The sequence below is a fragment of the Geotrypetes seraphini genome, chromosome 4, assembly GCF_902459505.1.
Source record: "Geotrypetes seraphini chromosome 4, aGeoSer1.1, whole genome shotgun sequence".
NCBI lineage: Eukaryota > Metazoa > Chordata > Amphibia > Gymnophiona > Dermophiidae > Geotrypetes > Geotrypetes seraphini.
Window position 1 is genome coordinate 121844431 of NC_047087.1, and position 27085 is coordinate 121871515.

General features: G+C 41.9%; 1 protein-coding gene across 6 annotated transcripts in view; it reads right to left on the reverse strand.

The window, feature by feature from the left end:
- Positions 1 to 911: 911 nt before the first annotated feature.
- USF3 (upstream transcription factor family member 3) overlaps positions 912 to 27085 on the reverse strand; it is a 111572-nt gene continuing 85398 nt past the window's right edge. For 5 of the 6 annotated variants that reach the window (XM_033940155.1, XM_033940153.1, XM_033940156.1 and 2 more), the window contains 2 exons: positions 25041 to 25137; positions 912 to 9070 (listed from right to left, as the gene is read on the reverse strand). In XM_033940155.1, coding sequence (XP_033796046.1) covers positions 2658 to 9070; positions 25041 to 25137 — 6510 coding nt within the window. In that variant the 3' untranslated portion in view covers positions 912 to 2657. Of the gene's footprint in view, positions 9071 to 25040; positions 25138 to 26768; positions 26843 to 27085 lie in introns of all 6 variants that reach the window. The other variant, XM_033940159.1, reaches the window with a different exon arrangement.

Here is a 27085-nt window from a genome sequence, read left to right on the forward strand (position 1 = left end):
ATATTTTCTGAAGTTGTTGCTGTTGATGTTCTGGTGTTTGCAGATTGATATTCAAGGAGCATTGTATAACTTGAAAACTTGAAATAAAAATTGAAATTATAAAAAAAAGAATAAGGTAGTTGGGGCTCCTTTAGCGAGACATTGCATCGATAAAGACCGTGATTTTGGATCTTTACGGGCTTTAATTTTGGAGATGGTTGTTCAGGGTAGGAGAGGGGGGGACTTTAGGAGATATTTGGCTCAAAGAGAACAGCGTTGGATTAATAGGCTGGATACATTGTGGCCAATGGGCCTTAATAGATCGTTTGAATGGCAACATTTTTATTAGAGTATATTTTGATGAATGAACTGTGACGTGGGTGCTTGGTGTTACGTTATGACGTCACGAGTACGCTATAAAACTGCTGTTGCTGCCATCTTGATTCGGTTTGAAAATCTGTGATCGAGTGAATTGATGTGAGTGTTAGTTTACTGTTATTTGTTTTGGTGGGTTTTGGAAGTGTGAATGCTCTAATTCTTTTTCTGATTTTCTAGTGAGCCTGTGATTTTGAATGTCCCGGTGGCCCTGACGCAGCGGATGTTAAAAATTCCCGCGAAACGTGGCCGCGTCGGCAAATAGACACTGGTGACTGAACATGTTATAAAGACGAGTCAAGTTCTGAGATAAGTCTTTTTGGTCTCACATTTTTTCAAATCCTGGCTACTACATATGCATGATATCCCTTTAAAGTTGAAAGGGTTTTAGCTTTATTAAATTGCTTTAAAAAATTTTTTCAAAAAAATATTTAACTACTGGCCAATGATTGGAGCAGGAGCTGTATAAACTACGCGGATCTTCTCAGTTTGTGATTCACTGCTGTGCGTAGGCTCCGATTCTGAGGCCAGAGCCCTTCAAGTTTGTTGGGCCTCTAATACTGATATGTATTGTCCAGTATGAGCAGTATTATATCATATATACATATACACATCTATATTTATAAATACCTAGATATAAAGTACATGCACAATAGATCTGTAAGCATGAAAGATTGCACTGTAATGTTATAGCCAAGTCACAGATCCTGCTCCATTTCCTCCATTTAACATAGTAAATGGCCTACCCAGTCTGATCAGTTAATATTTCACTTTCAAAACATAATATGCAAATTCATAGGTTGCCATCTTCATGTCTAATACCAGATGTCACAATTCTTTTCCTACCACTGCCCTCAATATCTGTCTTAAGAATATCCAAAATTTGCTATAAAAAGCTTCCGACATCTCTGCCATTAGGCCATTTCATCTTTACTGTATATTAAACGGGAAAGATGCTTAATAAGTAGTATGCTAGAAGTTCCAAAGAATAATGAAACAAGTAGCAGAAGACTTAACATTCTATTACAAAGTTCTCTTATGTTTTTGCTGCACCAAGAAAATAATGAAACTAGAAATAACGAGAAATCAAACTAATTAAGGGTAAATGGTATATTCAGTCCATGGCAGTCAGCATTTTTTTTTTTAATGCTCCTCTCTGCAGGCAGAAATCGCTCCAGATTATTCAATGCTAGACTATGTCTGGGCATAGGTATTGAATATCCAGGGCTAGCCGCTGGGTCTTATGCAATCCCAGTTGAACATCTGCAGGAACCTGCATAACAATTTTTGACCAGATATTGAACCCCACTCCCCAAGTCCTCCTTCCAATCCCTCACTCCAGGGATTCCTTTGGGCTTACCTGCCTGATCCCTGGTGGTCTACCAGGAGTACAGAAAGGAGTGATGCCCACTTACTCTTGCCCATGTTAGCTGCCTCTTCAAAATGGCAGCTGCAACCTCTAGGAGCAGTCTCACAGTACTTAAACCAGAATAGTATTTGAGTTTTCCTTTTTTAATCAAAAACTAAATCTGAGGGTCATTTACACAGCAGTCCTAAACAAAAATGTGAACAACACTCTGTTGACAGTTTCAAAAAGAATGGAAGACCATTTAAATAAATGTTACTACTCAAATTTTAACAGGCCTTAGAACAACTGATATAAATAGATTTAAAATGCTAAAAATCAAAATATGACAATAGAGACAGGATCACAACAAGGCTGAAAGTGTTCCAATTAATTGCTATAAAGTACCAGATAGCAACATGATCATTGGCTGAAATGCTGAAAATTGGTTTAACTCACCATATCCCCAATGCCAGTAGATGGTAGTGCACTGTAAACAATGGCTGGGCACTACTATATAAAAATATTTCTATAATATCCTATAAACATAGCACTTCACATCTTAAAATCCTCATCCCTATTTCAGATCACTGCACCTCATAAACCATGTGTGATAAAGGAGTTTTCCTATTTGGGCCTGAGGAAAATGTTTAGTACATCTAGCCCATGATCAACTATTTACAGGGCTTTAGAATTAGCAAATAAGTTGCCAGTAGGCACTGCTGGAGGTGCTAGTGCTAGGAAATTAATGTATATTTGCATCAAACTGCATAAGAATAAAATGCCCTTTTATACGAGAACTAGCCCTTAGGTGCCTGAAAATTTTAGATTTATGAAATGGTTGAGAATTAGCAATAAACAAACTGAAAGTTCCTTAATGCCAAAACAGTAGCTTTCCACTGCTAAATTAGATTTTCCAATGTTTAAAGGTTACAATTTATACATAATGAACTTACTTTCATACTGCAGAACTACAATCATGACCTAAAATATGGCTTATATTATGGGCAGGACGATTTGAAGATTGCTTGGAGGAGTCAGATGCTGAAGCATTTGAGGCTGAAAGCAAAGGTGACATGGCTGAACCATCTGGAGGAAGAGTTACTATTTCTGGAAACAAAGACGTCAAATTAAAATTGGACAAGTGGGAAGGGTTGGCCATGTGCATTGGTGGCATGTCAGGGAGGAGGGGAAAACTGGGTTGAGCAAAGCCTACTGGCCTAGGAGGAGAGAGGATGGATCCAAACCGATTATTTAAACCTGCAGTGTTGGACTTCTCTGTACTTGGATTTGTAAACATCTGGTTTGAAAAATAAGGAATAGAAATATCATTTGACAAGCTAGGATGAGCAGGAGAATATGGTGGGTAGAAGGAAGGCAATGTGTTCTGAGGGTCCACCGGGATTAGGGCTGGTGTGCGAGTAGCACCAGGCTGGGTAACTGGTGGAATGAATGATGGATTTGTGTTTATTGGTGGATTTATGCTGCCCTCTGGAATGAATGGAAATCCAAAATTTTGAGACAGTGTGTGCTGATCCGGAGTAGTATTGTCATTTGACACTTGAGGGTTATCAGACATGAAACGGACTATACTGGCTCTTTTCTCTGTAGTAGACTGCTGGCGCCCAAGAATCATGCTACCACTGGCAGCCAAAGGAAGATGAGGAAGACTGGGGTCAAACACATTTCCGTGCCTTTGAAGTCCAGATCGACGAATTTTGGAACTTCCAGCGTCATGCAGAAGATGTCTTGAACGCTGAGTAACTGCAGAGTTTGGCTGACGGATGGATGTCTGTCCTTGATCAGTACTGCCACGTGGAATTGACGGATGAGGGAGAGGTGGTCGGACCACTCCATGCATGTTACTGGAAACTTGAGCATTTAAGTGGTTCTTGGCCCCTTGACTATCAGCCATCCTCATGGGATTAGTTTTTTGTACTGAAACATGAGGGCTTGAGTTTCGACCTTGAATTTCTCCTGAAGAACTTGAAAAAGGAATATTTAAAGAATTGTTCCTGGGATTAATTGTACCCATAGCCATGTCACAGCTTTCCCTAGTTTGGCCTTCGCTGTCTCTCCGGAGATGAACACCCTCTCGTGTTGGAGGACAGCTGTATTCTAGAGTAGCAGACTGCCCACACTGTGTATTTCGTTGGTGATCAGATATTGATCTTTGGTTTCCACTGACCTGCTCAAGATGAGGAGCAAGTAAACTCTGCATAAAGCTCTGGTGGCAAGAATTTTCATTCTCTCTTGGGGGAACAACATTTGCTGTTTGAATTCCTTGGACTTGAGGATAAGGTAATCTCTTTTGCCGGTCTATGGGTGGACCAATATTTTGACCAATTCGAAAAGTCTGTGACTGCATGCTCCTGAGGGATACAGGTATATTTACCATTTCATTGTTTCCTGAAGTCTGAACTTCAAATGTGCTTTGCGGCTGTTGGCTAGAACCACTTCCTTTAAATGTCTGACAATCAGATAGTCGTTGAACATCAGAGCTGATATTATGGTCTAGAGATGTGTGACTCTGCATATTATGAACTACTAATCCTTTATTCCTGGAAACATCAATATAGCTTCTCATATCAAGTTGGTCTGATACTCTAGGACCTTGAATTGATGGCCCTATCCTCTGCTCAGAGTTGGATGGTGTCTTTCCAATAAGAGCCTCTGCAGAATAACTAGAAACTCTGTTTCTTTCTTGCCTATGTGGAGTACATGTCACATTTGATGACCTAGACACAATACTTGGCTGTGACACCATTTGTTGTTCTATACCTCTAGAAGTCATAACTCTCTGAATCTGGTTATGTCCTGATATATGTTCTGAAGAAATTCCTGAGCTTTGTTGTCTATTTCCAACATCCTGTGGCTGTTGATGCATATCCCTACTCATATGACTTGGATGACTAGTATGATGACTTCTGTTTGTTGCAGGATTTTCACAACTTTTATCAGGCTGTGAAGCCCCAAAGTGCTGCTGCATTTGTTGTTGGATCTGCTGATGGTGAGGATGGGGCTGACTACCCTTTTGCTTAGACTGGTCAGCTGCATGGTGTTTTTGCTGTAAAGAAAGTTGAGCAGGCTGGGCTCCCTGTATAAGAGTGTGTTTCTTTTGCATCTGTACTTCTTGTATTGCTCTCTGCTGGTGGACACTATGGGGCTGCGAGTGAACCGAACTCTCAGCATGTGAAACATGCTGCTGCTGAAACAAGTGATGCAATTCTCGTATTTGACTGGTCTGCTGCTGCTGCTTTAAATATGGATTGCTGCTGTGAATATGAGACATGGTTTGTGCTGAAACATGCTGCTGAAGATGCTGACTACCTGACTGACCTTGTTGTGGTTGCTCTGAAATAGGAGGCTGAGAGTTACAGTGAATATCAGTTTGCCTCAAAGAAGTGTTCATAAAGGTGCTACTAGATGTAAATAATGGATTAAGGCTGTCAGTGTGCCCTTGACTACTCACTGACACTACTGAACTTGATGAATTAGAGGCTATTTGACTTACTAAAAGTTTAGTTTGCTCACCAAGGCTATCAGGCGTTCGATTTATTGATGATATTCCTTCAAGTCTCATAGATGAAGCTCGACATTGCTTCTGTCTCTTTGCTGTAGAAAGCAGAAGATCATCTTGGACAATACGTTTGGTAGAATCCTTTCGACTTTCATTGGTTTGCTTTAAGTGTGATTCTGGCATTTGGGATACCTGCATGACAGAAGCCCTAACAGGTTGAAACTTGTCTTGGGAATATTCATCCAACAAAGGTGGTCTAGAAGAATGGTTTACATAGGAACTGGATGATATTTGCACTGATGGTTGGGATAAATTTGAACAGCTTACAAAAGGATGTGTAATGCTACCCTGATGTATAAGATTATTTATATTTAAACTGGTTACATTTGCAGATGTTGAAAATTGTGAAGACACTGATGTTTCAATGCCCACAGAACAATTTGGCTTCTCTATAAGGCCACTAGCATTTGTTGTCTGTGCCAGATCCTGAGAATTAAACTTGCTTGGTGTCACTTCTGAATGTAATGCACTGTTATCCTTACATGACTGTGCTTTAACACACTGGTGATGTTCTGTGGTCAAAGACAAAACTTCTGCAGTCCTTGAAGCAGCATCAGTGATGTCAACTTGCATACTTACTCGACCCCTCTCAAGGTTTTCTTGAGAAAAAATTGCTCTTGCTGCCATGCCAACTATGTCAGTATGATCGGAAAATGTGCAGCCAGTGAACGTGTGTGAAGATGTACTAGCCATGTCATCTCTACTTGTGTCTGGAAGCATAGATGCAACAGAGAAACTGCGACTGCTACCAGAACTGGTAGACATGGGTGAGTCTGCTTGTCTGCTGCCGAGCAAGGCACTACCAGGACCTTCCTGATCAGAAATGCAAGAATGCTGTGGCGTTATATTTTCACCTTCAGTGTTCATTAGAATAATATCCTGTTTTTCAGGCAAGATACTTGTCTCTACTGATTTACTGGAAAATGAGTTGTCCTCTAAGGTAAGGGATACGCATTTTTCAGCAGAAGGTTTTTCTTTTGAAATATCGGACAACATTCTGCTGAAACCTTGTCCCTCCAAGAAATCTGCAGCATTTTCTATTTCAGCTGAAGACTCTTGTGTGACACTTGGCTGAGAAGTACTCATGGCTTCTGCAATGCAGGCTTTTTGGGTGCTATTCTGGTTTTCTGATGCCACAGAAATCTGAATGTTTGCAATACTAGGCTCAGTAGAGGATATGGATATAAGGTTTGTAATACACGATTTACTGAATTCAGATGATACAGGGATCTGTGATGACTCATTCTGAGAGCTACATTCTGCCAAAAGTGAAGATGAAACTTTGGGATCAAATGGGACAGATTCAAACTGTCTTATTGTTGCTGACTTGGAGAAGGATGAGCTGGGGACATCAGTCGAGTTAAACTCACTTCTAGGACTGGATAAAACTACATTCTCAGAATTTAGAATCTCTTTGAAAGGACTGACAGAACTGTTCTCACCAGTTTGGGAGGCCATATTGTTTGCTTGACATACTGCAGATGTTTCTGGTGACAAAGAGGTATTTTCAAGCAGAATCTTCTCTTCACCATTTGAATGCTGTTTTAAAATGTCTACATCTGTAGAATCAATCTTCTCTTCATTTCCAGTTTTATCTCCTGAAACAGTTTCTTTACAGGGTGTAGGTTGTTTTTTAGCATTTGATTTTTTATTTGCCTTTTTTGGCTTGATAAATGATTGTGAGCCAGTATGAGATTTTGCTGAAGAAGAGTTCATTGGATTAGAAAGAATGTGTAATGCTGTTGAGTTCTCAGTTGTTACAGAAGATGTGGCAGTTGTAGATACAGAAACACTATTAATTGGGGCAGCTGGACCACTAGTTGCTGATGGATTAGCGGAATGGTGAATGGCCACCTGTAAGCAGTTCTGACCAGCCATTTGTGAAATACTTTGACTGAGATTGGCTAAAGCACCAAAAGTATTCAGGGCAACATTGGTATTAGGATCTTCACTGGTGGTAGGCTGAATAATTTGCATAGGGGTTTGGTTTGAGGCTCCAGATGAGGACATTACAGGTTGCAAGGCAAACAGCTGCCCATTTAGAGAAATCGTTGGTGGTTGCTGTTGTTGAATAGGCACTGAAACTGAAAGAGATTGTGTTGAGCTTGAACCCGATGAAGATGAAGGCCTCGGTAATATATGAACCAGATGCTTCCCCCCAAAAGCCTGTGATGCAGAGGCATTTTGTAAAACATTATTATTAGGGCAAACTACAGGACTGACAGCATGAAGAGGCATTCGGACAGAACTAGGAGTCTGAGCTGAGAAGAGAGGCAGAGGATTTGGATTTGCAGCTTGAATAATTACAATCTGTTGCCCTACAGTCTGGTTTGGGACTTCAGCTCTGATCACTGGCGGGCATGGAGCAGTATTAGGAGATTGGAGAATTATAACATTTTGATTAGTTGGAGTAGGGCCAATAGTTGGTCCAACTGGCTGAGTCATCTGGATAACTTGCATGGCTGAATTTATTGGAAGGATGTTAGTTCTGGACTGGGTTTGCAGTTGTGGCTGTGCTATTAATGACTGCATAGATAAAGATGGACAGGAAATGAAAGCACCAGCTACCTGCTCAACTGGCTGCCCACATGCAAGCAGGGAATTATTTAAGCCAACACTATGAAAGGATTGCTTATTATGGGCAGATATGGAACTAGTGTTATTTACTGGCTCATTTAAAAGGGTAGGTATAATACTGGAAGGTGTATGGTTCAGTGGTTGAACAGTGTTCCCAGCAAGTTGTAAAGTAGTCCACGTGGTTTGTGTATTTCCAGTTGAAGGGATCCTTTTAAGACTCCCTACATTTTTCAAGTCAGAATTAACACAAGAAGCAGGCAAAGAAGTAGAAAATGACCAAGTATCTAAACAGCCTGCAGAAACTGTGCCTACTGTTGACAGGGTCCGACTTGCTACAGGTGAAGAAACCACTGCTCTAGCATTGCTTAAGTCAGTGCTTGTCTTAGCATTTACTGAAGAAAAATTGTCTGCAATACCAACTTCTATAGGTTGCACAAATGCAGCGTCTGTTTCTGACCCCAACAAGCTTTCTTGAAAATCTTTTCCTGAAACCTGCAAATCTGAACTAGGTAAGCCTTTATGTGGCACTTCAGAAGTCAATACTGAACTGGAAGTAGAAGTACTGGTGTTAATGAAAACAGTCGCTTTCGATAACTTGCTGTTTTGCTGCCTGCTATCACTTTCAGACATATGTTGCTCCTGCTGCGAGATGCTAGAGGAACACTGCTGCCAATGTGCTGTCTCAGCCTGCGAAATACCTTGAGAGACTGCACTGGCAGTAGCAATTGAGCTCCGTTTATTCTCCAAAGTAGAAACCTCCAGGATGTTCTGAGCTGGAATAGTTAGAGGAAGACACAGTGGACCTTCTTGGCTTGTGCTTGAAACAGAGACAGTGGTCTGGTTTAAAGACTTGCTTTCTGTGGTGTAGACAGCAGAAATAGTCACTGGTGTCACCAAGTTGCACGTTCTCTGTACTGGTACAACATTTGCCGTTTGCTTCTGTAAATTGTGACCCATGTTAAAAGTGATGCCTTGTACAGAGGCATTCTGGCCATTCACTCCAAGCTGACTCCCATTTGAATACACAATGATGCTCTTTTGAACCTTCTCAGTGGGAATAACCACAGGGACCTTTGCATTTTTAAGATTACCTCGCCAGTGAATTGTGGGATCATCATACAGGCAGATATCATTAGCTTTCAATAGTTCTATGTAACGACCATTTTCCTTCTGGATTTCATAAAGCTGTTTCCGAAGCCTTTTTATCTCATCAGCTGCAAAACAATAAAAAGAATGCAAATCATAACCACTCTGCGTTAGGTGCACAAGGAATAAACTATCTTGTTATGGTTCATAAATAGGGCTTCTGTTCTCAGGTTATTTATAAAATTATAAATACAGGTATTTTCTTTCCATGGCACAAAGATAAAGCAAAGTTACTTATCTGTAGCGGGTGTTCTCCGAGGACACAAACTTGCTGTATTTACATTTATTGAAAATATTTGGCTATAAAGGGCTGCCCCTCCTTCGGTGCTGAATGGTGGGGAACTTGGCTGACTCATTGAGACACCCTCTCAGCAGGAGGTGGGCCTACCTGCAGTATTCCATCCATGTGCTCTCCTTGAAAAACCTGAGCCACAACTCTTTGATCTTATTCTTAATTTTAAACTATCTGGTTATAGGTTTTGCTGCCTGATATCTATTCTCTAAACTTTAATTACTTAGATAAACTGTGCTGACTCTATATCTGTATTGTGTTGTATTGCTTTCAAAAACTTAGACCTCTCCCTCCTCAAAAACAAACACACAAACAAAAAAAAGCTCTCTCTCCCTTTCTGGCTAACTCTTGATACATACCCTTTTCAAACTGACTAGTGTTTCATGTTGAAAATTTTTCTAAGCTTTCCAAGTTTGGTTTCTAGAACTGCAGACTAGCTCTGTACAGGGCAGGATTAACCAATAGGCCAAGTGGGCATGTGCCTAGGGCCCGAAATGGTCAGGGGGGCCCGATGAAGGAGGGCATCAACATTGTTTTTTCCATATGGCGATGAGCCCCTCCAGCATCAATTGGCAACGCGGTCCCCCCCCCCCCTAATCGGCAATGCGGGCCCCACCCTAATTGGCAACATGCCCCCCCCCCATCGACGGAAAGTAAGACAAGCAAGCAACGTGGGTAAGAAAGGCAACAGGAACTGTAATTGTGCAAGCAGTGCTGCTTGCCCAAAGCTTCCCTCTGACGCAGCTTCCTGTTTCCGCCTGGGCGCATGGTGGTGCAGGGGGCCCAGTGTACTTGTGTGCCTAGGGGCCCTCGACAAATTAATCCTGCCCTGGCTCTGTAAGGTTTATTTTCCATTGCCAGTCCTAGATAGATATCAGATTTAGTCTTGCAACTGGTTTATTGTGCAGAAACTTGCTGTATTTACATTTATTAAGGATAATTGGCTGTAAAGGGGAAAAATTATATTCCAGCAGAATTTGATTGTGTTGTGAGGGCTACCCCTCCTCCAATGCTGCTTGGTGGGGAACTTGGCTGACTCATTAAAACTTATAATCCCTCCCCATATCCCACCCACCCCAGGGATTGTTACGCATATATAGACCATCCAATAAGCAAGAATACTCCTCAGTCAATACTCATTCCAACCAATCGAGATGACTTTTATTCAGTGTAATCATTTTAGTGCTTTAACTCCAAGGCATACCATTTGGATGCTTAAGGCTTGCCCCATCTGTCTTCAGCTTGCTAGTATTAAACAGGAGCTAAGTAAACTTAAACAGGAATTGGATACAATTAAAGCAGCTTCCATCACTCCACAGAATCATACCGATTTACCATCATTGCCTCAAATATTAAAACAACCCAATAGACAGGTCACAGTTAGCTCAGGTAGACTAAGATGTGACACAAAAACACACCCTCACAATTGTTACCCCTAGAGAATTTGTTTGTTCCGTTAATGCATTATGATGCTCCAGAAAAAAGAACCGAGGTGGAACTAGAACCAGCGAAGATAGCTCAAGAAGCAGGGCCGCCATTAGGGCAATACTACCAGTCCTGCATTCAGGGGCCCGGAGCTGACAGGGGGCCCGGGCTCCCCCAGGGTCCTAGGCCACAGTTCTTCAACCGCTGGTCCCAGTGGCGTACCTATGGGGGAAGGGGTGCGGGGGCGGGCGGTCCGCCCCAGGTGCACAGGAGAGAGCTGGATGGGGGACCCGCAGAGTTCAATACATCTCGAGCTGCGAGGCTCGTCTTCTGGTCCTACCTGCCCTGCCGCTCACATATAGCCGATCGCAAGTGTTCCCCGATGTCAGCGCTGACGTCGGTGGGAGGGCTTAAGCAAAGCCTGCCCTCCGACGTCAGCTCTGACGTCGGAGAATACTTCCGGTCGGCTATTTCTGCATGGCAGGGCAGGCAGGAAACAGGAAACAAGCCTCTCAGCTCGAGCTCCGTTTTGCTGAGAAAGTTGCAAAGATAAGCTGGGAGGCAAACGCGGAACACAAAAGGGGGGAGGGAGTGCGTTTTTGGACACAGAAGGCATAGACTTGGGAGAGAGGAAGAGAGGGAAAGAGATGCTGAGGTGGGGGAGGGAATGGGTTTTTGGACACAGAAGGCATAGACTTGGGAGAGAGGAAGGGAGGGAAAGAGATGCTGAGGTGGGGGAGGGAATGGGTTTTTGGACACAGAAGGCATGGACTTGGGAGAGAGGAAGGGAGGGAAAGAGATGCTGAGGTGGGGGAGGGAATGGGTTTTTGGACACAGAAGGCATGGACTTGGGAGAGAGGAAGGGAGGGAAAGAGATGCTGAGGTGGGGGAGGGAATGGGTTTTTGGACACAGAAGGCATGGACTTGGGAGAGAGGAAGGGAGGGAAAGAGATGCTGAGGTGGGGGAGGAAATGGGTTTTTGGACACAGAAGGCATGGACTTGGGAGAGAGGAAGGGAGGGAAAGAGATGGTTGTGTACACGGGGAATAGAAGAAAGAATAATTTTTGGTCATAGGGAGGGAGTGAGGTACAGATAGTGGCATACCAAGGTGGGGGAGGGTGGGGGGGGGGTGGTCCACCCCGCCCCAGGTTTACGTCCCAAGGGGGTGCACAGCTGGCCACCCTCCAGTGTTCTCCCTAGGCCGGCAAACTGCGGCTCTTTAGCCATTTGAGTTCCACCGCCGCCATCGGGAACAGGCTGGCGCCAAGTTCTCCCTGCTTTTCCCTGTGGGGCCGAACAACTCTTGCGTCAATTCTGACGTCGGAGAGGACGTTCTGGGCCAGCCAATCGCTGCCTGGCTGGCCTAGAAAGTCCTCTCCGACGTTAGAATTGACGTCGGGTGGCAAGAGTTGGTCGGCCCCGCGGGGAAGAGAATCAGGGCGAACTCAGTGCCGGCCTGTTCCCGATGGCAGCAGTGGCAGCCTATTCCCCAGTGGCGGTGGCAGCATTTTCCCAATGGTGGTGGCATAGGGGAGGGCAGGGAGAAGGAAAGAAAGGGGGGGACAGGAAGCCAGAAAGAAAGAAAGGGGGCAGGGTGAAACAAAGAAAAATGGGGCATGGAGAGAGAGAGAAAGACAGACATACAGAACAAAAGAGGGTGTGGAGAGAGAAAGAAAGAAGGGGGCAGGGTGAGAGAGAGAGAAAAACAGACATACAGAAAGAAAGGGGGTATGGAGAGAGAGAAAAAGAAAGAAGGGGCAGGGTGAAACAGAAAAAGTTTGGGGAGGGAATGAGGTCTGGAGGAGAGGAAGCATACAGGAGGCTGAAAGGGAAGAAATATTGGATGCACAGTCAGAAGAATAAAGTGCAACCAGAGACTGATGAAATTACCAAAGGTAGGAAAAATGATTTTATTTTCAATTTAGTGATCAAAATGTGTCTGCTTTGAGAATTTATATATGCTGTCTATATTTTGCACTATGGCCCCCTTTTACTAAACCGCAATAGCGTTTTTTAGCGCAGGGAGCCTATGAGCGTTGAGAGCAGCGTGAGACATTCTGCGTAGCTCCCTGCGCTAAAAACCGCTATCGCGTTTTAGTAAAAAGGGAGGGGGAATATTTGTCTATTTTTGTATAGTTGTTACTGAGGCGATATTGCATAAAGTCATCTGCCTTGACCTCTTTGAAAACCCGCGGAATATAAATGATAATTAACATTTTCTCTGCGTACAGCGTGCTTTGTGTTTTTAAAATTTTATTGTTGGTAGATCATTTTGACTTGGCCACAAAGGTAAGGGGGAGGGAGGGGAGCTGCTGAAAGACATCTAGTAAGTAATCCTTGCAGGCTTGACTGTGCAGGGAATTATTTATGTAAAATCATGTTTTGTTATGTGACTGGCATTATTTAGACTTTAATTTCTATGAATGAATAGAATGAAAATGATATAAATTACTTGCTTGTTTTTATATGCGTGCGCTGAAGGAAAGTGGAGAGAGAGTGGGCTGAGGACGCTGAAGGGAAATGGGGAAGAGAGAGTGGGGAGAAGACGCTGATTTATAAATTGACAATTGTACAGAATATTGTTTCTTTTTTATATTCATCCATAGCTGCATGTTAATGATGTGCTCATATGCACTTATTTATCATCATAACATATACATCATCATCAACATGCAGCTGTGGATGTGTAAGAACAGGCTGAGGAGGATGGATGGGAAGGAAGGAAGGTGCACATAACATATCGTACATTTTTAACATGCATGATGCAGCTATAGGCAAGCTGAGGAGGATGGGATCATACAGATGTGTATGTTCAGATATGCGCTCAGATGTGTAGTTTTTTCTGATATATTTATTAAGCTTACAGTATTTATAAAAACACATTTAATACTTGTTACAAAAAAATATTGTGCAATTGTGATCTACTTCTGGCCTACAAAGGTCAAAAGAAATCCTTAACTGAGATTTTACTTCAAAAGTGAATTATAGCTACTAGCACTATTATTTATTAGTTATTTATTATGCAGATGTTTGTTAGTTTGTTATTAGTTCAGTATTAGACATATGTTAGTTTAGAATAGATAGGTATAGATTAGTTTAGTTTAGGTTAGGTTAGGGCCCTTTTTTACTAGAAATGACTAATAGTGATAGTAACTATTGAGAAAAAGGAAAAAAGGAAAAAAGAAGCAGAATTAATACGGAGGAGGAGGTACCGTGGGGCAAATGAAGAGTTTATTCCCTTCAAACATTACTGTTTGTAGGGCTGTCTGATACCCCTTTCGGACCTCATTAAGAACTCATCCTATATGGGTGAATTCTTCACTGGACTCTGTTAATATCCTTGTATTGAGACAGTAGTAAAGAACAATGTAAACAAAAATCTTATCAATTCACTTCTTAGTAATGCAGTAGGAAGTGAGACTATGCAAAAAATAAGTGTGCCACTGAAAGGTAGCTGGAAAGCAATGACCACAAACGCTCGCAGTCTAATCAACAAAGTTCATGATCTGCTGGCCCTGATGTTAGAGGCAGACTTAGAAATTGTTGCTATCATAGAGACATGGTTCAGTGAGTCCCATGGATGGGATACTAACACACCAGGCTATAATCTTTTTAGGAAAGAAAGGGATGGCTAAAAAAGGTAGAGGAGTAGATCTCTATGTGAAGAATATCCAAGCAACTGAAATGCAAGGGGCCTGGGGAAGCGATATGGATAGTTCTGAAAAAAGAAGATGGAACTTTTATCTACATAGGAATTGTCTACAGACCGTTGACACATTCGGAACAACTTGATAAAGATCTGGTTGCAGATATCCAGAAGTTGGGAAAGAAAGGGAGGTGCTACTGCTGGGTGATTTCAACCTGTTGGATGTGGACTGGAAAGTTCCACCTGCAGAATTGGAAAGAAGCAGAGAGATCATGGATGTCTTTCAAAATGCTTTCCTCAGGCAAATGGCGACAACCCATGAGGGAAGAAGCGATGCTGGATCTGGTGCTCACAAATGAAGAAAGTGCATCTATACTGACCAAGTTGGAGCCCACCTGTGCGATGTTGATCATCAAATAGTATGGTTTGATTATAACAGCTAAAGTGGAGGGTAGCTACATAAAACTCAAAGTCTTGGATTTCAAATGTGCGGACTTTAACAAAATGAGGGAGTATCGGAAGAAAGAGCCGATAGGATGGGAGGATATAAGAGAAGTGGAAAACAATGGTCCAAGCTGAAAGGAGCAATAAAATTGGCCACCGACCTTAATGTGAGGAAAATAAACAAAAGCAAGAGAAAAATGAAACCAATATGATTTTCCAAAGAAGTGGAGAAAATAAAGGCAAAAGAGTTGGCATTTGTGAAATACAAAAAAAACCATGAAGAAGAGGAGCACAGAAAGAAATAACAGATGAAAATGAAGGAAGCCAAGAGAGATGTCTGGCGAAAGCACAAGGGAAGAGCAAATGACTAGAAATGTAAAAAAGGGTGACAAATTTTTTCAGATATATTAGTAAAAGGAGGAAGGCAATAAATGGAATTATGAAGCTGAAAGAAGTTACAAACTGCTATATGGAGACTGATGAGGAAAAAGCTAACTTGCTAAACAAATACTTCTGCTTTGTGTTCACAGAAGAAAATCCTGGAGGACCACGATTGGCTGGCAAAATTACATGCGAGAATGGTGTGGAAACTGCACCATTTACACAAGAAAATGATTATGAACAACTTGAAAAGTGAACGTGGACAAAGCCATGGGACTGGATGACATCCATCCCAGGATTTTGAGGGAGCTCAGAGAGGTTCTGGTAGATCCTCTCAAAGATTTGTTCAATAACTCCTTGGACACAGGTGATGTTCTTTAGGATTGGAGAAGAGTGGATGTTGTCTCTCTTCACAAAGTGGTTGCAAAGATGAAGCAGGAAACTTTGGTTGTTGAAGGAAAGGAGAGTAAATTTCCTAGAATCCAATGGGTTACAAGATCCGATGCAACATGGCTTTACTAAAGGTAAATCATGGCAAACAAATTAAAAAAAAAAAACTTTTTATTTTACAGTGTACAAAATATTTTGGGGTATTATATCCATCAGGTAAGACATTATAATGTCTACAGCATCATAATACAAAAGAAAACTGCAAAAACATTGCTAAGCCCTCAAAACCCCCTCCATCTCCCACCCCCCAAACCTCTAACAATGTAGAACATTACATAGACTGACAGGTAACACTGCCCAACTGCCTAGGGCAGGGCTGCCCAACTCCAGTCTTCAAGATCTACTGGCAGGCCAGGTTTTCAGGATATCCACAATGAATATGCATGAGAGAGATTTCCCTGCACTGCCTTTTTGGTATACAAATCTTTCATATTCATTTTCATTGTGCATATCCTGAAAACCTGGCCTGCCAGTAGATCTTGATGACTGGAATTGGGCAGCCCCGTCCTAGGGCATCAAGATAATCTTCAAAAATATAGGGAGAAATACTATGAAGAGTAAGTAATGTGCTGCAGATTAGCATCTCACACAATATGATACAGGAATACTACCCAAGTTTCCTTCAACCTCAAGGTAACTGCCCCAAAATAGATGCCATTTACGGGTCAAAAAAGCTGAAAGTCTAAATTGTGCAAACACCCAACCCAAGCGCTCTTGCATGAGTTCAGTCGGAAGTGTAGACCCTCTCTAATGCTGTAAAAGCAAGACCCTCTCTGATGCTGTAAAAGCAAGAAGCAAAAGCCTGTCTTGCGCATCATCTAACCCAGCGGTCTCAAACACGCGGCCCGCAGGCCACATGTGGCTCTCTAAGTTTTATTTGTGGCCCGCGGTCTGGACTGGATCATTCCCTTCCTTTTGGAGCAGCAGCGGGTCTGGCCGGTTCGTTCCGTTCAAAGCCGCGGGTTGGCGGCTCCTTGCGCTATTCACTCCTGCATCGGAAGCCTCTCTGACATCACAACATCAGAGAGGCTTCAGACGCAGGCGCGGATCTCGCAAGGAGCCGCCACCCGCGGCTTTGAATGGAATGAGCGGGCCAGACACGCTGCTGCTCCAGTGGCATACCAAGGGGGGGGCGGTCCGCACAGCTGGTCACTCTCTACTGTTCTTCCTAGAGTGCGGCTCGCGGCTTGTCTAGAGCAGGGGTGCCCAACTGCTTCCCTTCCCTTCTCACCACTGCCATCGGGGAACAGGCCGGCACCATGCTCTTTGATCTCCCTGCTTCTCTCACCGCCCGACCTCAATTCTGACGTCAAGAGGACGTTCTGGCTAGCCAATCGCTGCCTGGCTGCTCGGAACGTCCTTTCCGACGTTAGAATTGACGACGGGCGGCAAGAGTTGGTCGGCCCCGTGGAGATCTCGGCCTGTTCCCGATGGTAGCAGCAGCAGCAGCCGCCTATTCCCCGGCGGCGGTGGCATTGGGGAGGGCAGGAAGGAAGAAAGAAAGAAGGGGGGGGGGGGGCAGGGAGCCAGAAGGAAAAAAGAAAGAAGGGTGGGAGACAAGGAACCAGAAACAAAGCAAAAAATGGGACAAGGAATCAGAGAAAGACAGACATAGAAAAAGAAAGAAAAAGTTGGGGGAGGGAATGAGGTCTGGAGGAGAGGAAGCATATAGAAGGCTGAAAGAAGAGAAGAAATATTGGATGCACAGTGAGAAGAATAAAGTGCAACCAGAGACTGATGAAATTACCAAACAAAGGTAGGAAAATGATTTTATTTTCAATTTATTAATAGAAATGTGCCAGTTTTGAGAAAGAAAAGATATTAAACTTTAAATGTGAGTGCTGCAGAAAAAATAGAGTACTTGGAGGGCCGCAGAAAAAATAGTTAATGTCTTATTAAAGAAATGACAATTTTGCATAAGGTAAAACTGTTAAAGGAAAGTTTTATAAACTATAAAGAGTTTAACCTCATGCAAAATTGTCATTTCTTTAATAAGACATTAACTATTTTCTGCGGCCCTCTGAGTACCTACAAATCCAAAATGTGGCCCCGCAAAGGGTTTGAGTTTGAGACCACTGATCTAACCCCTCTACCTTTTCACTCAAAAGAGCTATTTCTGCATGCACATATGCAAACACCTGAGCCCAAATCCTTGCAAAGAAGGTCAGCCCCACCACATATGAAAAAATGTCCCTCAAACACCACAACCCCTCCAGCACCAATCATTTACTGCCCAAAACATTCTACCTAGAATGGCTGGTGTCAAATGCTACCAAACTAACATTTTAAAAGCATTTTTGACTAAGACGGGGGCATACCTGATGTGATGCAGTCGTAAAGAAATACTTTACAATTCCTTAAAAATGAAAGTCCTGCCCAAATCAGTTTCCCACGCAATCATATATGTTGTCTTCCCATCGATATCCTCTTATAACAACTTATATAACAGTGAGGTGACCAACATGTTAACAGCGTGCTCTACAGAGGATGCAGATGGGCTCTTGCCCACGGAATCACCTCAGTGGTCACCATCATGGTAGGTAATACAAAGCCGTAGGCGTCAGTAGCTGCAAAATCTTCAGGATCTGGCGTATGAGCTTCAGTTTGCATGGTTCTAAACTCGGCCCTCCTCCTTGTTGAACAGAACCCCCAAATACTGCAGACACAGAGGTCTAGATTCTCAAAAAGTTGCGTTAAAAACAGATGGGCCACTGTCGCAGCCGTTGTAATAGCAATTTAAAAAACGTGAGACAATCTCCCCCCCAAAAAACCCTCATGCAAATGAGGTTGGCGGAGAGTAGTGAGGATTTGCTAAATTTGCATGTGCCCATGGCTGGTAATAGTGATGAGCACATACACAGAATAATGCAAAAAAACAAACACACCCCAACAACAACAAATCGAGCCGCCAAAGTCAAGCAACCCTCCAACTTACAGCGGGAGAGATACCCACTCCCTCCCGTCACCAAGCAACTGCAACCTCCAGCAGCAGGAGAGAGGACCACTCTCTCCAGTCGCTAAGCAACAGACACCCCAGCGACCCCCTCCCCCTGGCAGCGGGACAGATGCCCACTCCCTCCCACCGCCAAGCAACTGCATCCCCTAGCAATGGGAGAGATGCTTACTTTCTCCTGCTGCCATGCAACCCTCCCCCCGTGCCTCAGACGACCATGGCCCTCTCCCCACTTAGAAGTTTTAATTAGCGGTATAACAAAATTTTAATAAAACTTGGAAACTAATAAACATGGCTGGCCGGAGGGATGCCTACTCCTTCCAACCAGCAGTCCCGCCTCTTCAAAATAGCGGGCCTTCTCCTCCACAGTGCATCCTGGGATGCACCAGGGAGGGGCCTAAGGCTCTGATTGGCCCAGGTTGTTTAAGGCCCCTCCTATGGGGCCAATCAGAGTCTTAGGCTCCTTCCTGGTGCATCCGGAGAGGAGCCTTAAACAACCTGGGCCAATCAGAGCCTCCAGGGAGGGAAAGGCCCACTATTTTGAAGAGGCAGGTCTCCTGGCTGGAGGAAGTAGGCATCTCTCCAGCCAGCTATCTAAGTAAGGTAAGGGTGAGAGGGTGGGGGTCATATGGTGATGGGAGAGAGTAGGCAACTCTCCTGCTGCCAAGGGGTTAGTTGCTTGGCGGGAAGGAGTGGGCATCTCCTGTCGATCTTTAATCTTTTGTTGTTGGTTTTTAAAAAATTATTTTAATTTGCATTGCATGGGTTTTTGTGGGTTGTTTTTTTTTTTTTTAATTATTTTAATTCGTGGGGAGTCTGAGCTGTCAAACCTTATTTTCCTGTCGCTCGAAAGGAAAGTAAGACAATTACAGCTCAGACCTGTCGGTAAATTTTGGCTGCAAATGTGGCACAATGAGGTTGGAGAATCACTCAGCGATTATAGAGAATCACTCAGAGCGATCATTTTAATATCAATGACCTTGTTGTACTACATTTGCTTGGCAGTATCGGAAAACTTGAAAAAGATCTTGCTAAGCCTTGTCGATAATTATCTGCCGCTGAAATACAGGCACTCTAAATCATCTGTAACTGATTTAGCGAGCACGTTAAAGGCAGATTTTAGTTTTGAGAATCTACCCCAAGTGGGTTCCAAGTGGCTTTTTCTGAAATTTATAATCCACCCCAGCTCCTGTAAGAACTGAACTGCCTGAGACACTGTCTGGTGACATTCCATCTCAGACGGTACTCTGATCAGCCAAATATAGTAACATAGTAAATGAAGGCATTTCATTCACTATGCTAAAGCTGTGAAAACATGCACGATCGCAGACTTTAGTGCATCTAACCCTAAGTCCAAGCTGCGATCCTGCAAATCCTTCAGGACTACTCTACCTTTACTAGGCAGGGAAGTTCTTTTAGTAACCTGAGCCACTGGAAAATCCACTTTAGGTGGCGTAAATGCTGGAAATCAGAAGTCATAAATACAATTTCAACATTGCCCTGGCTCTCCATCAGAGGATCTTCAGGCATCTCCCAATGCTCCGTTATCATCCTGATAATCTCTGGGTGTAAAGAGAAGCACATGGACTGTGACTTGGCACTGCTTAACAGCAAGAGCTGTGAAGTAGAAATCTGTGGGGACTCTAATACAATTCCCCCAGAGAAACTATAAAAACTTCAGTTAAATCTGTTAATTTAAATAGCCTACGCAGCATTAGGTCCTCTCCCTGAACTAGGGCTGTCACTGGTCCCTGGTTGCCCACCCCACATTGAGAACTAGAATCCTTCAGGGAGGACGCATGGTGGGAGAGCAGCTGAATTGCATCTGACAGCTCGCCCCAACTCTTATCCGACTGGGCCTCTGGTTCCTACATCTCTACTGGTTGCAGTGACACCTTGCTCTGTAGAGGTAAATTCCTCTGAGAGCTAACTAACCGTCTGATCCACAAATAACCCTTTATGCTTCTGGTAAGCTTCATATATCAAAATCAGGGTCAAAGACCTGCTCCGAGGTTCTCTGCCCATTTGCCACACGTCTTCTCTCAGGGTCAGGGGTGTCTGTGCAAATGTGCTTCACTGGCGATGCCGAGTCGCATTTAAGAGGTTCCAACAAGGCTTTATGTCCTGGATCTCTAGCTTGCAGCATCTCCTTTTTTTCATTTTATTTTTATTAATCATAACTTATTAATCATATCTTTTTCACAAATATAACAACTTGTTTAAAGAAATACAGAGCCATAATCCAACATGAAAATAAATCTAAGTACAAACTAAGTAGTATTAACAATCTTATGGAAATAGCTCTTTTCTAGACCAAACAAAAACAAAGGAGGAATCAAAATTACCGAGAGATAAGTTACAGGAACCTATTTAGGAAAAAGCTTAATACGTCAAACCCCTCAGTTACTAATTATTTGAGTCAGACACTCCATCTCTGATAAACCCCTTGAGGCCCAAAAAGGATCTTAGGCGATCGGGCGCATAAAAAATATATTTCAAACCCTTATATTTAATAATACACTTGCAGGGATAGGTTAACAAAGGTAGTACCCAATTTCTTTGTTTCATCTCTCAATGCAAGAAATAACCTGCGCCTTTCTTGGGTTAATTTTGCTACAACATGATAAAGCCAAATTTTTTTTAAAAAAATTTATTGATCTTCAAATTAATTACCAAGTATAACTTGTACAGAAATCAAATATTAGCCAATTACATATTTCCTGCTTAAAGTAAAACTTTAACAATCGTTAACAAGAAAACTTAAACTTTAGCTAATTATGCTCAAGTCCTCTAAGATCCAAGATAAGAAAAAATATATATATATTATAGCATAATACAGGCTGTAGAGCTGAGTGCGTAGTTACATATATGATTTTTTCTCTATCTCCAGGCGGGATAATGTCAAGAAAGTTGCCAACTGACTTGGTTCGAAAAAGACAAGCACGGTAACACACAATACACTTGCAAGGATGCCGTAGGTAAAAAGTAACACCCAGTGATGTAACCCCAGGTTTCATCAAAAGAAATTCACGGTGACGCTTCTGCGTCTTCTGTGTGAGATCAGATAACATTTGTACTTTAAGATCCATAAATTCTTTCTGCCTGTTTTTAAAGAAAAGTTTCAACAACCATAATTTATCAATTGAAAGATCTGATATAGCCAAATATTTTTACCACAAAATTGTGAAACACAGCTTTTGAAAAATAATCTCATTATAGAATTAAGATCTTGATCAAATATAAAATTAACAATCAGTGTAGCTCTCTCTTTAATATCAGAATACGAGCTTTCCAAAACTGCTGTTAAGTTCTGTAAATCAAGTGTCAACAGGTAAACTATCTGATACAGGTAATCCAATTGCAGGCAATTCATTTGTCTCAAAGTTTTTCCTTGCGGCAGGCAAATAGAACAATTTGTTTATTGTTGGTATCTAGTCAGCCGGAAACTTCAAATTTTCTATAAGAAATTTTTTAAAGATCTCAATCAGCGGCATAGTAGGAATTTTTGGAAAATTCAATACTCTCAAATTCAGGTGACGATTATGATTTTCAATCATCTCAATCTTCCTCGACGGCTAACGATTGTTCTCTAAATTGTAGCAATAGAGTTTTTCAAAGAGACAGTCTCAGATTCAATTTTATCAAAATACTCCTGTTTTACCTTTTCAACGTTTAAAGAAAAAAAGAGTCCACTTTATTAACCAGTACCTGCATATCAGAAGAGGTTTTTTATCCACCTTTTCATCTATTCTCCTTAAGGCCTCCAATAGTTTCCAGAGTTATGGCAGGGTATTTTAGCTAAGGATTCCAAACCCTCAGCGTTCTTCCATCCCTGCGCTCCAGCCTGGAGTGTAGTTTCATCCATTACCTTCTCCGGCGTCACTCCCCCCCTCCTCTCCGGAGAAGGAATCACTACTCTGCCCGCCCATCTGCGGCAATGATGTCTGAAACCACAAAGACTCGGGTGCTCCCTTACTCTGAGTCTGCGCGGATGTCTGCCATCGTTGGGATGACTGAAGGTCGGCTGTTGTCCGCAATTCAAAAAATGCGCTGCAGTGTCGTCTGTACCGATGAGGAGGTGAGAGGCAAAGATTGCAGCTCTTTCACTACTCCTTTTCTTTTAGTGTGGGGCATGCTTCAAGAAAAAACACAAACAGCGTCTCAAAGCAGTGTTGCAAGGTAGAAATTTTAGAAGAAAAAATTAGACGATCGGACCGCAGCTGCTTGACGTCTGCCATCTTAACTCTTTCTCTACACACAGAGTGCACCTGTTTACATATCCCCCTATAAAATCTTGTCGTTACAAGAAGTTCTTCAAGAGAACTCTCATTTCAGGCTGCTAAATTGAATATATGGCTTGGAAAAATTTTTGTTAGAGGCTTTTCCTATTTTGATTTCAGAAAACTGTTAAAGACACAACTATTCAATAGGTTGGTATCTTAATGCATCTTGTTTTAACTTAATAAGTTCTTTTTCTTATTTTATCCTGATGTATTTTATCTCTTTGTACTTTTATTTCATTGTATGTTTTAGCTCTACTTTTTGTGAACCACCTTGAACTTTCCCGGTATGGCAGTATACAAGAATAAATTATTATTATTGCTCCAAGAGAAGAAAAACCAAAATAAAACCACATTCATCAAGCAATAAGTTCTCTCACCATAGTCCCCCTAGGTCCTCCCAAAGGGAAGCCCCACTGTCTTGGCCTTTTTCACCTCCCTCTTCCGAGTGACATCACTCAGGGGCTGTGGCTAAGATCATATGGGCCAGCAGTGCAACAGGAGCTTCCCTCCAAAGTTCTCCCGAGGGCAAGTACAAAGGAACAATTAGAGAAGTTAACAGTTCTCAAGCAGCAATTCTCCCAAAGAAACCTGTCTCATTTTCAGCATCTCCTGACTGGTGAAGTGACCAGAGGGGGCTAATTCCATGGCTCCCGCCTCCCCCCACCATATGCCCTATGGCACACAGTACAAGGAAGCTCCTCATGACTATCCAGTGCAAATCTGGCATAATATGGTGTTTAAAACCACCTAAGCAGTCCATAATAATATATTTTTATCAAAATCGAGGCTGAGGCAAGAGGTGGCTTTTGAAATAAAATCAGGAAATCCAAGATAGCCACTGTAGCAGTGTTTTGGTGCCAAAAAAGGCCCGTGGGAGCAAAACCAAAAGTCCAAAATTACTGAAAATAGCATTTTAGAGATGGAGGACCCTTGGTTCACCCTCAGAAACCTTTAGGATTTGCTGAATTCAGACCCACCTCGATTTTCCCTTAGACATTAATGAACTGTACTCAGCAGATCTGCCATGTGCTGTGCATGCATCAGCTTCTCACTGCAGCTGGAAATGGAGAAGGGATATCTGCCTCAGCCAAGCAAGGGGAGCTCAAGCTATTTGTCTCTTCGGGCTGCCTTTTATTCAGTTTCCAAAAACCTTCAACCTCTCACACAACTATTTTTTTGGGGGGGATTGGGGAGGGGAATCCGACCTTCACCAAGCCTATCGGCCAGTCAAGGGGTCAAATCAGTCTGCACTAAAGCACCCAACACAACAGGGGTGAGCACCACTCTCAGGGAACCTATTCCCAGGCATCAAGTGTTAAGAGAGTAGGATAGCCTGGCAGGAGCTCTTTTTTAGAAGTGTGGTTCTCCTGGCTACAGACTCAAACATCTGGCCCTTCTCCCAGGCAGAGCTGTCCTTTGACTACTAGGAACCTCTTAGCACAGGGAAGCCTCGGAAAAAATATCGGATTAAATTCCAAAAAATCTAGTGCAGAGCAAATGAAGAGACATTCTCAACTCGCTTGCATTAGACTGAGGAGAAAGGTCATTGCCCAGAGAGACAAGGGGGCAGAGAGAAGAAAATGATTAGGTCTTCTGCGAGCAACTCATGGGTTGAGTTGCTTAACTCATCCATAAGGAATTGTATGCTGTTTGCACAGAAACGAGCATTTTCACTCTTGTAATTCCAGAGCACCCGTGGAACCCATCTCAACACTGCACGACAGAAGGAAGTCTCCTGTGGACCACAAGCTGTAGTTTGCATTGGCCCATCCCTGCTCCGGACATTGCAATTGAAAGCATATATTACATTACTGTGTATACACATACACAAATAATTATCCATAACCTGTATTGTGCTTCGCTGCCTTCATATCCATGTACAATTTCAATCACTGACGACTATCTTTCCAAATAAAACCTTAAATTATAGATTTTACATATTTCAAATGTTTCTTTCCTTTTTACTATGATTAATCTATTTTCTTAACAAAAACAAGATATAGGAATTATTAGGGGCATTCAACTAACAATAATTTTCAGAATTGTACTCTAGCCTAGATGTGCTTTTATCAGAGTTGGGACTACAGTATAACAATGAAAAACAAGAATTTTGTAATCTTAATGCACACACACAAACCAAGGCTATATATAAACAGTGCTCACCTTGTTCTTTATTCCCTCCATTCAGTAAGAGTTCATCATTTTGTCTTTTAAGCTCTGTAATATACTTCCAGGCTTGATCCAAAATCATATTTTTGCTCTAGAAAATAACATTGGAGATTGATATGAAAAATTCAAGAGGAAGAAAATATTTATTTGAACACCCCCCCAAAAAAAACCCCAAACAAACAGTTGTTGCACAATATGATATTTATATGTAGCAAGGTTATCAGAAGAATAAGGTCATCCACTCAAGCCACAGAGTAGAGCCCTAGAGCAGGGGTGTCCAACCTTTTGGCTTCCCTGGGCCGCATTGGCCGAAAAAAATGTTTTTGGGGCCAGCTAGACAGAGGAGGGAGCCTGCAAGATGGTAAACACCCTGGGGCAGCAGAGGAAAACACGGCATCGCCCTCGACCGGGGCCGCACAAATACTTCACGGGGCCGCATTCAGCCCTCAGGCCACAGGTTGTACACCCCTGCCCTAGAATTTTAACTACTGATGGCAGTCATGCTACTGAATCCTGCAGAAATTATTAGTAGATGTAGATGACCAGGCAAGATAGAATATGATAGCATATATGACAAGATCTCCACCAAACCAGGCTCCTCACTACATACACAGTTCCCCTCTTCTAAGAAGGAAAACCAGAGAGAAAAAAAAAGGAAAAAAAAATAATCATGAAGCATCGTTCAGGGCACAAAATCAAGAATGAGATAGCGAAAGGAAGAAAAAAAAACCTCCAAAAATGGCCATTGATAATTCTCTTAGTCCCTGGGGTACCCCACAAACCGGCCAGACAATACATAAACAAAGAGCCTTAAACTTTCTGTCATCTGCAAATAAACACAGTTATATAAAAGGAAAAAAGAAAAATATTACAGCACTATACATATTCATGTGCACACATCACAAAGTGAATGTATATATAACGCATTGATTAAAAAATGAAACAGGGGAAACAAAACCACAAATTCAAAAGCACAAAAACAGAGTGGAATTGTTCCATTCAGAATGGTGAGCACCAAAAAAGTGTCCTTCAACTCATCTGATACATGCAAATGCCTTTATTCTTCCAAAATTTTGTATATACATCAAATGACTCAACGACCCGACATGCACATGTTTCGGCCCAAACGGCCTGCCTCAGGAGTCTACAAGTACATACATAGATATACAGATTAAAAACATACACAATATTAATAAAAATATATAAAAAAATACATTAAATATTAAAAAAAGATGTATAATATAAACATAAAACAGTAAAGTAATCACAAGTACATAATAATCCAACTAAAATATAGACATATGAATTCATAATAAGCCTAATAAATACATATGAATTGATCACCAATGATAATGCATATATTAATACTTTATATATCATATACCATCTAAATATATCTATCTATCTATATACACCACACACACACACACAGTGTTTGAAAAAACCCCTCAAATCACAATAAAAATGCAAATAATATTAAAACATCAGCCTTCTAAAAAACTTTAAAAACATATGATGGTATAAAACAATATAGGAGTAAGGTATAAGACTACTAAAGCAATACAAGAAAGAGGTATAAATATCCTTATTGTCAAGCAGTGTATCATATGTAATATAATTTAAGGCAAGGGGAAAATATGGAATCTATAAAAGGACATAATCATATAAGCTGAATGAACATCTCAAATCGATTCCATAAAACATAATAAGTATAAAGCTTACCTTATGAGTCTTCAACGGGTGTATCAGAAAACTGTATGAAATACAAAGACGCAATCACTCCCTACATGCAGCTACTAAATTAAGAATTAAACAAAAAACCAATTAAAAACTCATATTAGAAATAACAACAAAAAGAACATAAAAACAATAATGCAAAAAACGATCACTGATTGTCCCTCATAAAATAAATGATGACCTTTTATAAAAGTAGTCTATAAAATACAAGAAGATAAAGCACAATTCATATACCACACCAATAATAGCATTTTCTAGGAATCTTAGGGATATGTTGGTGCCTTCTACTCTCCCTGAATTAC